This window comes from Neofelis nebulosa, chromosome 10 (genome assembly GCF_028018385.1).
Source record: "Neofelis nebulosa isolate mNeoNeb1 chromosome 10, mNeoNeb1.pri, whole genome shotgun sequence".
In the NCBI taxonomy this organism is placed as follows: Eukaryota; Metazoa; Chordata; class Mammalia; order Carnivora; family Felidae; genus Neofelis; species Neofelis nebulosa.
Window position 1 is genome coordinate 55,763,024 of NC_080791.1, and position 19,358 is coordinate 55,782,381.

The 19,358-nt window shown below is 35.2% G+C and overlaps 1 protein-coding gene across 14 annotated transcripts in view; it reads right to left on the minus strand.

Moving 5' to 3' along the window:
• Window positions 1–19,358, minus strand: part of EMSY (EMSY transcriptional repressor, BRCA2 interacting) — an 89,067-nt gene that overhangs the window by 20,682 nt on the left and 49,027 nt on the right. For 13 of the 14 annotated variants that reach the window (XM_058687714.1, XM_058687708.1, XM_058687715.1 and 10 more), the window contains 5 exons: window positions 15,547–15,696; window positions 12,814–12,984; window positions 6,176–6,312; window positions 3,600–3,773; window positions 1,582–1,780 (listed from right to left, as the gene is read on the minus strand). In XM_058687714.1, the coding sequence (XP_058543697.1) occupies window positions 1,582–1,780; window positions 3,600–3,773; window positions 6,176–6,312; window positions 12,814–12,984; window positions 15,547–15,696 (831 nt within the window). The remainder of the gene's footprint in view (window positions 1–1,581; window positions 1,781–3,599; window positions 3,774–6,175; window positions 6,313–12,813; window positions 12,985–15,546; window positions 15,697–19,358) is intronic. The other variant, XM_058687717.1, reaches the window with a different exon arrangement.

Consider the following 19,358-nt stretch of genomic DNA (forward strand, 5'->3'; position numbering starts at 1 on the left):
TTATTCAAGGAACCAGAGGCTTAAAAATAAAAGAGGGAAATGCAGCTGATGTGTTGAAGTAAGAATGGAATCTGTAAATATCAAATCATTAAGAAATAAAGATAGAATGAAATAGATAATAAGCATCACTCCATGGTGACTAGTACAGAGACTAATTTATAATCAGTATAGAATGATAAACTAAATCTCAGTAAATTGATTCAGAAAATATTACTATCATTGATAACATGCTGAAGAAAACTATCTACTTTGTAAAATGAGTGCCATATAGTTTGTTAAAATCAACGTTTTTATTTATTTTTAATTGATGAGTTTTCAAAGACCATTTCAAATGCTATCTCTTTTGTGAAGCTTTCTTATCCTTTTCTCACTGAAATGTGAATTTTTAGCCTTAGGCATTTTTGTTTGTTACTAATAAACTTATTAAACTACTACTGAAGTTATACACGTGTATTTTTTAATCCCCTACTCTAGATTTTAACAAGAACTATATTTTACTCAATGTTTACAGGGCCTAGAACAATGCTTAGTATGTAGTATAAACTAATAAGTAACTGTCAAATAATTGAAGTAATGGATTAAGGGAATAATCAGCAATATGAACCATGTAAGCAATCTGAATTTCCCACTAATCTGGGAAGACTCCTTTAAAGAATTAAAATAATAAAAGTGTATAATATGAAGAATCTGCAGTAGAAAAATGAAGATACCTAGAAAGCACTCCTGAGAGAATAATGGGGAGGTGAGGAGAGGGAATGGAGTGAGAGAGTGATGACCAGGGGAAGATAAACAGCTTTGCTTATTAGATGCATCCGAGCATACAAGCAAGCATAGGCATAAATACACCCACCACCTGACAATAAGGGCAGTTAAGGTAACTGATAGACATGAGTATGAGATTTGCAGGTCTCAAAGCTTATGATTAAAAATTTATTTCAAGAGACTTCCTAGATGAACAACATAACTAAGATAGCACTGAGGATAAAGAGCTTCCCTACTCTGGAGTCTGGCTTCATAGCTCCTTTCTTATAATTAGGACAACCATACAGTATCATCTAAATTAGGAAACCTGTGAGAGTGGAAAGGCATGCTATTAATAATTAGGCTAGAACAGATATAAACGAGGACTTGTGCTATGCAAACGGCAATGTATGGTCACTCTATTTATAGCCCACTCATGGCCCACCTCTGGCCACTCTGATTCTTTCTCAAGGTTCAACAATAACCATTCAAAAGATACATTTACTTTCCTGCATACTTCTTCTTACCCAGAAGGAAACAAAAAGAATCACAGCACTAGCCAGTTTGATAATACCTACCTGTCAAAATCATCATCTAAAGTTTACCAATTATTTGGTAACTTTGGATGAACATCATGCCATGACATCATGAACATAACGGTAAGCCTTACCAAAAACAAAACTTCAGCTCACTGATTACGTATCAAACAAAAGAAAGTAAATCAAAAGACTCCACAAGTCAAAGCACACGTTTGTTTGAAATCCCTATATGCAACTATTTCGGAACTAGGGTACTATGTCGGTAATAATTACGATAAGTCAGGAGTAAAATGGATCTTACCTTGGGAACTTTGGGAGGACTCTGTAGAAGAGGAACTACTATCTGTATAACTCTGTGGGTCTTCCTTTCCCTCTTGAATAGATGAATTACCAGCTTCTGCTACCCTAGATGCTTGCTGTAATGTTTCTGTGACCAGCTGCCTTGTTTGTTCACTAACAACTGTGGCTTGAAATGTCACTGGTTTGGGTTTAATAAGAACCTAGAAGAAAAGCAGAAATATACCCAGTTTAAATTTTAGAGCACTATTTAAAATGCTAAACTTCTAGTCATGAACTAATATTTTCCCGACATGGGAAACAGCATTCTGTACATTAATTATGCTTTGGGCACAGCATTGTTTATCAAAGACTAATTCCATCTATGAACAAATTACAGTCAAGCCACATACAACATTTTAAATGGTACATGCCAGAATGCAACAGCCATAATTCTGACAAGAGGCTCTGTCCCTGTTTTTTCTTGTCTATAATGACTTCAGAAGTCATTTACAGTCTGTTGGCTATACACTAGAATGACAGCCAGCCACCCACCATGGATTTCAGATGCCTAGATTCCCAATGGCACAATAACAGTCCAGAATTTCTTCCTTCTGAACATTTATTTTATTTTTTTGAGAGAAAGAGTGAGAGGCAGACAGACAGACAGCGCACGAGCAGGGCAGGGGCAGAGAGAGAGGGGGACAGAGGATCCGAAGCCCAATCATTTGGGCTCTGTGCTGACAGCAGACAGCCCGATGTGGGGCTCGAACCCATGAACCATAAAATCGTGACCTGAGCAGAAGTCGGGAACTTAACCAAGTGAGCCACCCAGGCACCCCCTGAATATTTATTAACATAATAAAAACAAAACCCTAGTTTGTTTAAACCACCATTCTTCAGGTTTCTTTTCATTAGCAACCAAATGAAATTCCTAATTGAGACACCTGTGCAAAGTAAATATGGTTGGGACATAAGTCATCTTTGAAGAAATCCCAGGAGAAACACTGACTTACACAACTATCATTAGAAGCAATACGGTACGACAGATCAACTCCTGGCAAAGGTCAAAACCATAGACACTAAAACAAATAAAATGGGAGAAAAATTTCAAACTGAACTATTCTACTTCAAAATTTGAACTCTAGGAGTTGACTTCAATTGGGTGCCTGGAATGAAAGTGTTAACTCACCACAATTATTTTTATTCTCCATATGTAAGATTCTAAACCTTTCCAGACTCTTATTAAGTCACTCATTCAAGAATTCAAGAATGAAAACATGGATTATACTATGACTTAGATGATGGAGCAAATGAAAATTGTTACAGTTGAAACTTAAAGGCAATTTGGACTTATTTCTAATCACAAAACTTATTTGTTTAGATATGCAAACTATTTGACTATGATTCTGAGGGAATGCATTCTAAAAGCAAATTAATACCTTTTACAAAAATTCTAGGATACCATTTCTCAACCAAAGCTGACATTACTTCCTTTGATATTCTCACAAAATAAATAGTACCCTGGCAATGTAAGATTAAATCCTGAGCCTCAATTTTCTAGGCAAATTTCCAGAAAAATTCCCTTATCTTCTATTGCTTGACAATTGAGCAGTTCTCTAGCTTCTTCATTATTTAGGTTTCAAGTAAAATAAATTTTATAAGTAAATAAAGTGCTTTCAAAGGCCATATTAACTTATAAAAAATACTTTTCTTTGAGAGATTCCAAACAACTACCACTCTCCCTCAAACACCTACTTCTCAAATAACAATACCTTCAGCAAATTTTATTCTAAGGGAGTTTTTTTCTCCAATCTTTGCTTATGACATGGCACAAATATTTAGATACCTACCACCCCCCAAAAAGTACTGAAGAGAAAAACACACATTTTGAAAACAGACAATTACACACATTTGGTCATAACTTTTAACAATCTTATTTTTTTAAAGATTACTGATCTTTTCATTCAAATTTCTAACACGGAATTTTAGAAGTTTGAAATATACCAGAGCCAAGAAAATTCATCATATCTTACAGCATACCTGTGTTTTCCCTTGCTGCCCATAAACAATTTTTGTCGGGATGATTTTAGCTGCTGGTTGAACTGTGGAACCTATTCCTTTTGGCTGAGTTACAATCATTTTGGTGATGGGTCTCGTAGCAGTGATAATAGCTGGCTTTGCTCCTGTTGGTACCGTCTGAATAGTCTTTTCTCCCTAAATTAAAGTCAGTGAATATATGAGATTTCTATGTATTTCAATGATAAAAACTGTCCTTTTACTGAAAAATCGCAGAGAGGTTTTACCAGGATGATAGGAACAGGAATGTAAATTAAACAGCAAAGTACAATGTTTCCAGGTGATCACAAATCCTAGACTTAGTTGAGATGGTCCTAGAAGTCCTCTGCCCAATTTTCTGTCCAAAGAAGGCATTAATCATTTCCTGATGAGTGAATTTTAAAAATTATCTCACACGGGAATACTTACTACACCATTCCATTCATAGAATACATACATTAGAGTAGTCAGGAAATTATAAAAGAATAATTATAGAGATTATAGGTCTCCCTCACCCCAACATTATCTTCATTTTCTAATTTACCCGAAATAAACACTCATGTAACAAAAAATTACTGTGCATTATACCAGTAGCTAAATGTACACATATAAATAAACTAAGCTCCCCAAATACAAAATCATAAGGCTAAATAGCAGAATGTCCATGTGTAAAAGCATGGGCAAGAGAGGGAATTAGCACATATTAGCAATCTTTCTGAGGTTATATGGGAAAATTAAAAAAAACAGCAACAGTGCATTTCCCACATTTTACTATTAGCATGTTACTAATATCACTTTAGTCTATTAACTAGGTAGCTTAAGCCCATTAACTTTTCACCATTTTTTGTACTTCTGTCTGCTTTATTCTTAAGTACCATCTTCTGGTCATTTATAGAATCAATACTTGAGCTTTCTTAAATTAAATTCAAAGACAGTGATTTTACTAAATTATTAAAATTTTACAAGTTAAAATCCATAAAACTGAAAGGAAAAAGGTTCACCTTTTCAGTTTGTAACTTTCAGTCATCATCATCTAAATGTGTGGCCATCCAACTTAGTAGCCATAAAAACAAAGCACCCAGGTGAGCTGGCCAAAGGTAATCACTCAATTTAGAACTAAATATGATTATAAAAATCACAAGTTTAACTATCTGCTATAATAATCTAAGGAAAATATAAAGTGCCTGTCAATCATATTATTACTTATTTTAATACGCACACACCCTTCACAGCAGCTTCTTTGGGAGGAGCTCTAATTCATTTGCCAACAGCCACTAGTTTTCAAGTGGCTGTGCCTATATATTAAACAGCTTGATGGGCTTGGTCCAACTATAATGACCCATTCAAAGCCTATCAAAACCAACTAGCAGGCTGTTTTTAAAAAAATCTCTTCTGATGTATGTGTGTGGACATGCCCAGGTGAGCAAGCTGTTGAGTAGAGGAGAATATACATATGTGTAGTCTTATGCTCTGATCTGCTTGTTTTACTATCATTTCCTGTGTCAAACTGTTGCTCTTAGATATTATGTGGCAGCTAGGATTCATACACAACTCTTCAATGTTTGTGACCACAGGACTTAAGAGTACATGGCATCCCATCTTATATATCAAATTCTATGAAGTTGCCAAACAAACTATAAAAGGGTTCTGAAAATCTGAATTCTAATCCAGGCTTTACTACTGGCTTACCATGTGAACTCACACTAGGAACAATCTATGTTTTCCAACATGATGGAACTATCTAATGCCAACATTTTAAAGACTGTGATGCCTAGGAAACTACCAGAGATCTGCAATGAAGTACAACATTCTTTTTTCTAGCAAAGTAGGGACATTACCAAGCCTAAATAGTTAAGCACCACAAGTAATAACAATAAGAGAAAAACTATTTATTGGTGACGTCCTATGTGCCAGGCACTGTCCTAAGCACTTTCAAAACAGCTCCCAGTTACTGAACAAACTCACTGGTAAAGATCATAATCACCAATTTACCAATGAGGAAATTAAGGATGAGAGAAGTTGAATAAATTTGCCAAAAGTCAAACTACAATATAAGAGACAAAGCCCAGGTTTGTCTAACTCCAAACCTCTGCACAATTGCCTTCAGAACTATAAATTAATCTGTTACGTGCTATTTTTTTTAACTAGCTCAAAGAGGTAAAATTAAAGTAAAACCCTCTCAATTAATTTTCTTAATCCTAAATATCTCACTTGGCCCAGCAGAGGCCCATACTAGGCTTATGTCTACTGGCCAGAGGCAGGAGTAAAATTGTCCTCTAACAGAGGTCTCCCTGTAGTTAAGGCAGTGGAATCTTCCATTTAGACCAAGCTAAGCATCTAAATCATGGTCATAAGCAACCCAGTTATGAGCAACGTGTTTTAGGAATTACTGTGAAAAATGGCATCAGTTAGTGGTGCTTTAACAGTTATTACATCACAGTAGTGGTAAATCAAGCATACAGGCTATTGTGGGGTTCTGAAGTCCTTAGGCAAATATTTGTATAGCTGGTTTTTAAAATCCTCAGTGGACTGCTGAGTCTGCAGTACAAGCTCTTACTTACTCCAGCATTTAGCAATGTTGTGACAACGTTTTTGCCCGGGAGGCCTTGAATGGTCGTTCCTTTTCCTGTAGTCTTTTGCACAACAATCACATTGGGCTTGGAAGTCATTGGGATTGTAGTGATTTTGGTAGTCGTTCCTTAGAGAAGGGGGGAGAAAAGGAGGCCTGAGTTAAGGACTAGTGATATTTGGTTATTTCTGTTTATGTTGTACACAATTAACACACGTAGTCCGTGTCATCCCGAGATGACATGAGGCTGTCATGAGGATGAAAATGAAGGCTCGGAACAATAAGCACAAGTTGTCCTAGAATGAGAGAGTGTTAAGAATTGACTTTTACAGCGGTCATCTTTTTGGAATTTGAAAACCTACACACCAAAATCAGAATCTAAAAATATCACTATCATTTTCCCCATCAATATTCCTCCCCTAACTAGTTAACTGAAATCTAAATCTGTATTCTTTGACAAATACTTCCCCAAACCCAGTATTATATCTATTTTTGACTGGTGTGATGGGAAAACTCTTCTAAAAGAATATAAAGAGAGAGGTAAATACTTATCAAAATTCACATAACATTAGACTCTTGAGAAAATTTATGAGAATAAGCCATTTATATTTGTGTGATCAAAAAAAATAAACACTCAAAGACCAAGTCACAGATTAAACATGTGCTCTTGTTATCTGCAGCACTCTGAAGAGTCTGAGGATGATATCCCAATGTGTATATTTATACAAAAAAATTTATATTTTCAACAATTAAGATCTATTTCATAGACCTGTATCTACTGAGCCAAACATATTATCATGCCCTCTTCCCCACATCCTTCCACAATCTGCTTCTCTTATACCTATCAAATTTGTACCCTATATTCTTCTGACTAGCATGGCTGGAAATCCTGGTACAAATCTTGCCTTGTCTTCCCTGTATCACCCAAGAAAACAAAAGCCCCTTGCGCTCTACACTCTATCTTTTTGTATCACTAATTCCTCAGTGCTTAGCACATACTGTATGGCAATTATTCAGTAATAGTTGTTCAGTCGAGTATGTGAATGAACTCAATCTGTCACCAACACATGTCTTCTTTCAAAATGTTATTGATGTTGACTCAATAGACCCTCATCTCTTTTAGTTTCCCGTATTTTCTCCCTATTGCAAGTTTCATACAAATAGATCTGAAGCTCCTGTTATATCAAACATGCTGAAAAAATTTTTTTGTCATGTCAAGAACCCAGAACATTGGTCAAATTGGTCAAAAACCTTCCTAGGGCCACTGGCTGGCTCAGCCGGCAGAGCAGGTGACTCTTGATCTCAGGGGGTGTAAATTCAAGCTCCACGCTGGGTATAGAGATTACTCAAAAAAGTGAAAAGCAAAAAGCCTTCCTAATCCCTATTTTATCTAGTTCTAACTTTCCCTCTTAGGTTTCAAAATCCTGTATGAACTGACCCTTAATCTAAAAATTTGATCTTAACCCATGGAGGAGGGGAAGGAAGAAAAAAAAAAAAAAAAAAGAGGTTAGAGTGGGAGAGAGCCAAAGCATAAGAGACTCTTAAAAACTGAGAACAAACTGAGGGTTGATGGGGGGGTGGGAGGGAGGGGAGGGTGGGTGATGGGTATTGAGGAGGGCACCTTTTGGGATGAGCACTGGGTGTTGTATGGAAACCAATTTGACAATAAATTTCATATATTGAAAATAAATAAATAAATAAATAAATAAATAAATAAATAAATAAATAAAAATTTGATCTTATTTGTTCCAACTCTTACCCTACAATACATGCCACACACTAGTCTAACAAGTAACTTCTTCACTATGGCTTCCTATTATCTGTCACACAGAGCCCAAATTCCTCTTAGGTTTCCAGGTTCTGTCAGACTTTAATTTGCAGGATTATCCAATATATACCTCCCTTCAGTATGTTGGTTTCCACATTGGTACTTGAGCGTATGAGTTGCAATGCTACCTCTGTGCCTGTGATTTCCTCTGCCCATGAAAACAGGCAAGTCACATTGTTCTTCTATAGGCTTGCACATCATTTATCAAATGACTAAGCACATAACAGGTACTCATTAAAAACATGACTGATTAATATGTTCCCAAGAAGAAAAGCTAAACAAAATTTTATTCTTTTCTACTGGAAAAATTTAGCATTCCTTACTAGGGTTTTAGTAATGAGACTGCACCAAGAATAAGAATATTCTAGTCAATTTTTGGCAATTTTATTACTTCATATATCATTTTAATATATTTGCCATCATCTGATGTCTTGTCAGTCCAAGGCAACACAGTCAGGTTACATAAAAACGCACTTTTATCCACACACTAGCTTCACGAATGTTTTTCCCTGTATCTGTAGTTTCTGAACAGTAAGCTGTTAAGAGCCACAAAAACCACACACTGCCCATTATTCACATCTATCAACTTCAACTCTTAATTAACTCCAATCCCTCATACATGATTGATTGTGATGACTCCTTCAATAATACAGCCTCATTATACTTGGTTAATAAGGGGTGCCTGGGTGGCTCACTCAGTTAAGCATCTGACTTCGGCTCAGGCCATGATTTCACATTTTGTGGTTTCGAGCCCCTCTGTGCTGACAGCTCAGAGCCTGGAGCGTGCTTCGTATTCCATGTCTCCCTCTCTCTCTGTCCCTCCCCTGCTTGCACTCTGTCTCTCTTTCTCTCTCAAAACTAAATAAAGATTAAAAAAAAATATATATATATATATATACATGTATACATATGTATATATATATATATACACACATGTATACATATGTATATACATATATATATTTGGTTAATAAAAGAAAGGGTTTTTAGAAAGTAAGCATTAAAAACTATCTCAAGAAGTGCCCCTGGGTGGCTCAGTTGGTTAAGCATCCAACTTCAGCCTAGGTCAAGATCTCTCAGTTCCCAGGTTTGAGCCTCACATCAAGATCTGTGCTGACAGCTCAGAGCCTGGAGCCTGCTTCAGATTCTATGTCTCCCTCTCTCTCTCCACCCCGCCTCCACTCATGCTCTGTCTCTGTCTCTCTCAAAAATAAATAAACTTGGAAAAAAAAAAAAGCTATCTCAAGGAAATGTTAGCCAAGCTTTAACCAAAGTACAAGGACCACTTTTTTTGGCAAAACTTGCTTAACAAGTGAATTACATTTGTATCTAAGTCACCATCTAATCCTTTCCATTGCAGGGATCTATCAATTTATGAGACAGTTGCAAACCAAGTTTACCAGCTTTAACAAAATGAGGGGGGAGGATGTTAGAAAACAGAAGAAAAAGGCATAACATAAGGAAAAGCAAATACAGTGTCATTTTAAAATGGAAAAGTTTATAACTAGAATTATCAAGTTATAAAAATCTAAAGTTCCAGTGAGCATATTTCTATATTTCAATTGATAACTATGTTATAGTTATTCATTTTTTTAAAAAGGTCTTCCTCTATACTTTCACAGTAGTCCAACTACAGTTCTCACATCACAACAGAATGTATAAAAATTCATTTGTTTAGCATTCCATAGGGCAGAGAATGCATCTCATGTGCATCCCCCATGTATCACAGCACCTGGCCCAGAATTTGGCTCATAGACTATCAGAGAACCCACTGTCTATACAGTCTCCACTTATAAAGACTTAAGATACAATGGGTGCAAATTACTCTTAAGTCACATTTGGATCATGGACTATGATACTGGATGTGTTCCAGGGATTTCTATTTAAAAATACAATTCCTGTAAAAATGTGAGCAGTATGGTAGGATCACTTAAAGAAACTAATTTAATGGCCCAGATTTTACTATTCAGAGATTTTTTTACATCACCCTGACAATTTGGTCTCCTGGGTAATGGTTTATGTTGCTTTGCTCAAAGAATGAGCAAACGAACGAACGAATGCAAAAGATATATAAACACTAGCTCCTTGCCTGAACATTGTACTAAAGATCAAAAGAAGAATAAAAATCAAGTCTTGCCATTGCCAAAGGTTCTCATAATGTCCTTAGAGTCAAGGACTCAATGTCCTAATGAGTTCATCTCCAAAGGATCCAATCTTCTACATAACATAGGCATGGTTCCTTTACCAACCAACCCTCAACAAAACTCACAAAAAAACTTACATATCTGAAAAGCCTATCTATATTTACACATAAGTATCTGACATGAAAGGAGTTAAATAACTGAAAAAATAGTTCATATCTTCCATTTAATTGCTTATTCTGATGAAAAGAAAAACTTGACCTTTCTAGAAAGCACTCTGGAAGCATGACCTTGCTTTCCAGAGGAAAGGAAGTAAGGACTTCACATAATAATTTATGTATAATGATGCTCATCGCAGGATTATTTATAATGACAAAAAAATTAGAAGCAATCTAAAACATTCAACAATGAGAAAATGGCTAAATATGGTGCATCAGATAAGGAAACCCTGTGCAGCCATTAAGTGGGGGCAGAGGAGGTGTCAAGATCCATTTAAAAGAATAGGAAAATAATCCTATCCCATGAAAAAAAGGCAAAAGCTGATTATATTAGATCTCAATATAATTTTAAAAACATATATATGACATATATACACACATTTATAACCAAAATAAATGAATAGAAAAAGGAAATGAACAGAAATATATACACATATTTTCACATATTTCTCTGGATGGTAAAAATTGTGGGTTTTTAATTTTCTTTGTATCTTTCTGTATTTTCCAATTACCCACAATGAGAGGAAAGTATCATTTTTTCTTTTTAAAGCCTTCTATTCTTACAGGTAGATGTCTGGGTATATTTTAAGAAAACCATTTCATTTTTGTTCAGGGGGTAGGGGAGTGGGGTAGGCATAGATTCTAGAATCCAGCCTTTAATTATGAATTATCTAAACTCATCCAACTAGGTTTACCAGCTTACTAAGAATAGACAAGCAGGGACTAAAAACTACTATGAACTAACCTGTAATCCCACAATCATGGAATAACAAAATATTATAAAATAAGAGAACTATCTTTATAAAGAATATTGCTATGTAACATAAGGATCAGTTTAGAGCAGTCAGAAATGAGAAATTCCTTAAAATAAAAGGGTCAAACAGTGAAGCAGAGATAGACACAAAACAAGCTCGATGCAATGAACAGCACTGTTTGAACTGTGTGCCAAGTATATCCTATGGTGCAGAAAAGTTTAAGAACTCTTCTCATGTATACCCAATGTACTTGAAATACCAACTAACCAGGAGTTGCTTAATATTTACATGCAAATGTGGATAAAATGTATACATGTACAGGGTATACATCTCACCACCTCTCTAGGAAAATGTGCTTTCTTGTGCTGCTCTAACCTGGTACAAAAGCCGCTAAATCCTAAAGAAGGTCTGAAAACAGCAGCCTCATGATATCTAGACATTCCTTCAAGCTGTAAGGTTATTATGAATTCATATATGAGTAAAGAAAAACCATTACGGTCATAAAAAGTTACACACCAATGAAAAATGATCACTTTTTGAAAAATGTTTTAGAGAATGTGCTCTATACCATTTAAGATACTGTCATAATAAATCATAATTTGAATTTTCACTGTATTATTTTAAAAAATCCTCTTAAAGCTAGAGTATGATTCTTTCCCTACTGGTTTCACCCTCCTCAGTGTGGCAAACGTTGGATTTTCTCACTTACACTAAAATATAGAGCCAAAATTAGCAGCTTTAAATATAGTGCGTTATGCCAATACCATGCCCTGCTTTGTTTTTGTGGCTTTTTTTTTCTTTTTTTCACTTCCTCAATTATCAGCAATATCGTATACTGCCAGGAACGTCAATCCCTTCACTTTAAACTGTTAGAACAACTCACCTGGGGCATACAAAATATGGCTAGTCTACAAAAATGGCAGACAAAGCCCACAGGGCTTACTTGATGAGAGATTATTTACATCATTTTAATTAAAAAATAATAATGAAAACAGATGCTATGTTAACATTCTACTTCAGAGTCTACAACCCAAATACTCCGGGAATTAATGAGCTGATAAAAACCAGGGAAGGTTTCTGAATACTAATAAATATTAGCTTTCACTATCTGGGTAAATTTGTTTTTTAAAAGTAAACTATCAATATAATGGTGAAAAGAAAAGCATTGAAATATTTTTATTTTTAATAAGCTAAAGTGACATTAGTAATTGAAATGATGAGATATGGTTCCCTCAAACGTATTTAGATGAATAAACCCTAGTTCTTTCATCCACTATGTAGCTTGTGTGGTCTTGAAGAGGTCAATTTCATCTCTCTAAACTTAAAATCTGTCTGTTATCTGTAAAGTGCAGGTGAAACCAACTTTTCGGATTTATCAGTTTGGAAAGGAGTGACAAATGGGAGAACACTTTGTAAATGAAAAATCCCTATGCAAATGCAAATCATAGTATTTCTATTCTGATTGAAAACAATTAAATGTTCTTTCTGCTTTAAAACTATCAAAAACTTAATGTGTGAAGATTTAATATTAGAAATAAAAAGTATACTTAAACACTAGACATCACGACTAAAAACACAGTTCCAGATTTCTAAGCAGAAAACTGAGATCAGACAGAATCCTTGAACAGTGAAATATGGTTTTCCTCTTACTGTTACCTATACCTTCAACATATTTCAGACATACCTACCAGAAACTATATTACTGCTAATTATCTTGCCCCCCAAGGTAGCTAATGATTTGGGTACTACTGTAATGATGCTACCACTGGTAGTTTTCACATAGGTTGCAGCTCCTGGGGTTGCAGCCATCCGACCTATGGATGGGCTCACTGTTGGCCGGGTATAGGTTGCCTGTGTGCCTATAAAAAGGGAAAAGCCAAAAGAAAAACTTGTCATTACTTATAGAAGAATGACAATTTACACAGTTTAACTATAATTCAATGTAATCTATATTGCTTTAACTTGAAAATGGAATTTCAAGGTGTCAAGACATTAAGTAACAATTTATAGCCAATTTTCAATGCACATAGCAGGAACTACAGCCAAGTCAATTTGAATTAACTTTACACATAAAATTTTGTGATGTGTCGCATCAAATTACTAACCCCAAGAAAAAATATAACTAACTCTATTCCTTTCTTCCACTACCCTTCTTCCACTAGTTTTATGCCAAAAGAAACTTAAATTTAATCATCTTTCCTGCCAGAGCGTTTTAGATATTTCTGTTATAGATTTTAAGGTCTCTGCATCTGTTTCATACTGCCTCAGTGCCAAACCCAATGTCAGCACTCAGCAAATAAGGCAGTATTGTTTGCTTAAAATTTTATAAACTTTTACTATTTTGTACTCTGCTACTCTCTAAATATATTTCCATCTTTTAAAGAGTTATTCCATCATTTTACTAGAGATTAAAGTTCAAGCTGCCAAGAGTTGCCAGGAATATTTCTTTTAGTCTAAAAAGTTCACTATTTACATATTTCCTCAACTCTAACTGACCCATTAGAGTATTTTTCTTCATGTCTCTCAAAGGATTTTACACTCTTTCCCACTATTCCAAGGACTTTTTTCTTTTCCCAAACAGGAATTAAAAACTAACCAGATGAGCCCATTGTAGTTTCCTACAAATACAGTAACTCAGAACTACTATTCCTAAGCAAAGAACTACTAGTCTGGGGGAGAATGAAGATGACTGAGACTAACATCTTCAACAGAAAAAAAAGTTTCATAATAATGGTCATTGTGATAACCATTCTCGACAAACCCCACCCCACAAAAATGCTTTTTAGCAAGACATTTAAAAATTTTTAAATACAATCACTACCCAAAAAAGGCAGAGGGGAAGAATGTTAGGTAGAATTAGTTTAAATTCCTTATAAACATACATCTGCATCCAAAAAAAAATCTAGTGCAAAGTAAACATGCTACAAATGTAAGGTGAATCAGTTGAATTATAATAACAAAAAATTTTCCATTTAAGCTTTTGCTCTAAAAATAGGAATACTTTTTCTAATGTAGATACAAAGGCACAGACAGACACATTATTATTTTTCACTACCTTTCGCTAATGGAAAGAATCATACATATATAACACTACTATCTTTATACCAAATGGGAAAAAGTTTTTGGGGAAGTATGATAAATGTAATGCAAGAATAGTGTTTTTTAAGCCAAGGCTTTGTAGAGACAGCAAGTAGAATCGTTGGGATGAGGGGGGAGTGGGTGGAGGGGAGATGGAGAGTTACTGTTTAATGGGTAGTTTCAGTTTGGGAAGATGAAAAGGTTCTGGAGCCAGATGGTGAGGATGGTTATAAAATAATGTGAATGCAATGAATGCCATGAACCATTCATTTAAAATGGTAAATCTCATGCATGTTCTCTATATACCACAATTAAAAAAAAAAAAAAAGCACATCTGAGAGTCAAACAGATCTGACTGAGTTCAAACCCCAGATCTGCCTTTTATTGGCTGTGTGACTTTGGGCAAATTTCTTAACATAAGTCTGTTTTGCTGCTAAAAGTGGAGATATTAAAGTCTAAGGGAAATGAAGGGTAATGTCTATACAAACCTTTACATCCTGGCCCATAAATGGTATCTTTATAAACTTGAGACAGATACCATTTTACACTCTTTAGATTCTATCATCTAAATATTGGCTCCTCTCAAAAAAATCTGGTAAGAGTTACACAAATTTAAAATAACAGTAATGACCAATTCTAATGTAAATTAATAGTAATTACTATTGAGCACTCTGCTGGGGACTTTACATAGCTGATTTCCTCTCATTCTTATAATAACCTATGGTACAGGTATTGTTGTCCCATTTAAATAGACCATGGAAAAGATTACAGGGATTAGTAACCTGCTCAAGAACACAAAGGATGGTACTATCTAAAATGTCCTACACTGTCACTTCCTTGGGCATAGCCTGGTTGCTCCCATATCTGAGCAACACGGCATCTTGTGCTTCTCTCAGTCTGAGCAATGTTTACTACATGGCAATGTAATAGACTCTCAACTTCTTAAGAGTAAGTGAGATCCTTGTGGGCTAGGAGACCGTGTTTCCATTCCCTCAACAAATCCTGACTAAACACATACTCCAAGACCAGCTCTCTCTATATACGGTGAATAAAACAGAGATGGTCCCTTATCATGGATCTCATGGTCTAATTAAGTAAACAAATCAACAAACAAGTAGTGAAGTACTTAGAAACTGTAGTATGTGCTATAAAGGAAAAGAACAGAGGACCATGACAATAATAAGAGAGAGCTAATTTTCATTGGGGGGAAAAGGGGAGTCAAGAAAAGCTCTTAAAGAATGGTCTCATTATCTCTATATCCCCAGTGTAGCACGTTGTTGCTACAAAGAAATTACTCAATGAACGTATGATGAATGAATGGACTAATGCTCAAGCAAACTTACCAGTAGGAGTGGTTACCAGTTTAGTTGTCATAATTGCACCATTACTGCTAACCACCATAATAGGGGAATTGCTACTGGTGGGCAGAGTTGCTGTCACTGGCTTAGGTAAGATTTTACTTGGCTGAACTTGTTGTGTGATGATTTTAACACCTTTGAAAGAAGAAAGGGAAATCTCAGTACAATTATTTTCGAAAACATATTCCTTATACCAACCCAAGAGGGCAGCAGTTACACACAGTCACTCAGTCTTGCCAAAAGAGAAGCTTTTTCCATAATGATGAAACTCTCAATTTGTAGTCCTCAAATTCCCATCTTTCCTAATTTCTCATTCAAGAATATAATTAAGGTATTACAGAAGCTATTAACAACTTCTTTAAAAAAAAAGGTTTTTTCTTTTGTCTATGATTATGTCATATAAAAAGCTTTCAAACCCAATTAGTGTAGTGATGTGGATTTTTTTACATTTTTCAAAATTTTTATTTAAATGTTATAATTGTTACATTCACTTTCCAAATGTAAAATACCCATTGAAAAGAAATCTTTCAAAAACAATAAAATAAAAAATAAAATGAATCTCTCATGCAAACTACAAATTTAAGTACAAATAACTGTTTGAGGAAATTCTGGTAACACTTTTGCCCTGCTAAACTTCACTGAAATAATCTACATAACAGTGTATTGCACTGGCAAATAAAAATTGTATTACTTTATGGATGGTGATTGAGACATTAGAAAGCAAACAAATCTGTTCATTTAACAACCTTAAATAATTTTAAATTTCTTGTAGTCAATTAAGAAGTTAAAATTATGACACCTAGGAATAACTGGGGGCAAATTATTTAGTCTCTATAACTCAATATTTTCATCTATAAAGACAATATCAGTAAATAAATCAAAATTATAAAGTGCCTAATACATAGCAAGAATTCAATAAACTATTATTATTGTAGAGATAAACTATTATTTATTATAATAAATCATAACCAGTGAAGTTGCATGGAAAAAATTTTTTATAGTATTACCCTATAAGTGAATTACAATAATGCTTAAGACACATAAAAAGAAGCCCCCCAAAATAACAGAAAAAACACAATGGAATCATTAGAGATTACATGGCTTAGTCCTATGTAAATAAGTTGAAAATTTAGATCAAACAGATAATTTTCTAGAAAAATACTGTTTATCAAAATGGACCTCAGAAAAGACAAGTATCTAAACAGACAAATTTCCTTAAAATAAATTTTTAGGAACTCCTTCCCCTTCACCAATAAATAGCAGGAGGCCCAGACAATTTCACAAGACAATTCTACAGTCCTGTAAAAAGAAGGTAATTACAATGTATTTAAAACCATTCCTCTTCAAAGTTCTCATCCTCAGGAGAAAAAAAAAAAAAAAAAAAAAAAAATTACATGTTAACTCAATTTGTTGGGATAACATTTTATAATATATACATATATCAAATCATTACATTGTACACCTAAAACTAGATTAGCTCTGCTAATCTGCTCACCTAATGGAACCAGTAAAATGATAACCAGTGAAAAGCTCTGGAAACAGTCTCAAGGACAAAAGAAGAAACATCTATTCAACATGTAGAAAAATTCAGTAAGAAAGGAGAGATCTGTGGTTTTTAAACCAAGATCCGTTCCTTGTTACCCACTACGAGTGAGGCAAAGACTCCTCTCCAGAGGAGAGAACTTGACTTGCCTTGACTGCAGAACACAAAGTTTCCTTTCACTGAAGCTCCCTGTTGGAGGGCTTTCTTCTGAGGAGCAGCAGGACTCCAGCTTACCTCATCCTGGCCCCAGGTACATATTGCTAAGTCCCAGGCAAGTGATGTCAAGAGATGGGTGTTCCCTTCTTCTGACAATCCCCAATTTGTGGAACAAAGGCTATACCTTGGACACAATGCCACTGAGAAAACTGGAGTCCTGATCACAATTGCCCTGCCTTGTGAGGTGGTGGTTCCACCAGCAGGAGAAGCAAGCCAAGAGGATAACAGGTTCCTGCCCAGCCTCCCACTCTTGCCTTCATTGAGTGCTCAGCTTCTAGAGCAGGGGTGTCATTCAGAGAGAGGCTTGCCATTGACCTTATTACCCCCAGAGCTCCAGAGCTACCTGAGGGTAGAAACAGGTAATTAACAGTTTGTAATCTCTTCCCAAAGGAACTGATTTCACTTGCAATAGAGCATGGAGAAGTTCAAGCTCTCGAGAACTGTAGAGGATGTGATGAAAGGCAACTGGAAGAAGATTTCTGGATTTAATAAAAATACAACCTAGATAATAGGTCAGACAGCTTACAGGAGAGAACTGAGACATAAATAAGCTGAGAGGAACCCTCCTATGGTCAGAACAAATACTAAAAGTAGACCCGCGAAACTATTCCTTCAAAGAAGCCACAATCAGGAGTGCCTGGGTGGCTCAGTTCGTTGAGTGGCTAACTCTTGATTTCAGCTCAGGTCATGATCTCACGATTCATGAGATCAAGCCCCTCACTGGTCTCTGTGCTAAGCATGGATTCTGTTTGGGATCCTCTCCCTCTGTCCCTCTGTCCCTCTGTCCCTCTGTCCCTCTGCCCCTCTCTCTCTCTCTCTCAATGCCCGCCCCCCCCCCCCCCGCCTTGTGCACTTTCTCTCTCTCCCTCAAAATAAACATTAAACAACAACAAAAAAACAAACAAGAATCCAATAATCAGCAAAGCTATCTTTCAGAAATGCAGTCAAAATAAAGTCTTTACCAGATAAACAAAAATGGAGAGAATTTGCTGCCAAAGTTCCTTATAAAAAGGAAGAAAAAGAAACAAAACAATGATGTCCACTCTTGAAAGCTATTTTACTAGAGGCTCTAATGAGAGAAATTAAGAAGAAAAAGAAATACAAGGCATCCAGACTATAACAGCAGCAATCATCTCTATGTAGATGGCATGATCGTTTATATAGCAAATCCTAAGAAATTTACCTACAACTATTAGAACTAAATAATGAGTTCAGCAAAGGTGCAGGATATCAAATCAACAGAAAAATCAGTTGCATTTATATAAATTACCAATGAACAATCCAAAAAATGAAATTAACAATTCCATTTACAATAGCTTAAAAAAAATGCTTAGGAATAATTTTAACAAAAGAAGTGCCAAGTTTATACTCTAGAAAGCACATAACATTGTGGAAATAAAGAAGGTCTAAATAAATGGGAAAACATCTCGTGTCCATGGATCAAAAGATTTAACACATCATTAAGATGGTAATACTCCTAAACTGACCTATACATTCAATGCAATCCCTATCAGAATCTCATTGGACTTCTTTATAGAAACTGATAAGCTGAATTCCAAAATTCATGTGGAATTATAAGGGACCCAAATAGTCAAAACAATCTTTAAAAAATAGAACAAAATAATAGTAATGACACTTCCTGGTTTCAAAACTTATTACAAATCAATAGTAACCAAAACAGTGTGATTAGCATATGCAAAGACATACAAATTAATGGAACAGAATTGAAAGTACAGAAAAAACCTACAAAGCGGTCAACTGATTTTCAAATGGGTGCCAGAACCATTCAATGGGGGATGGTCTTTTCAACAAATGGTACTGAAACAAATGGATAGCCATATGCTAAAGAATGAAAATGGGAGGCTTACCTTACATCATAACAAAATTGACTCAAAATGGATCAAAGACCTAAAGTTAAGAGGTTAAACTATCAAACACTTAGAAAAAGATATAGAGATAAATCTTTATGATCAAAGTTTGGTAAAAGATTCTTAAATACGACACCAAAAGCACAAACAACATTAAAAATAAAGTGGAC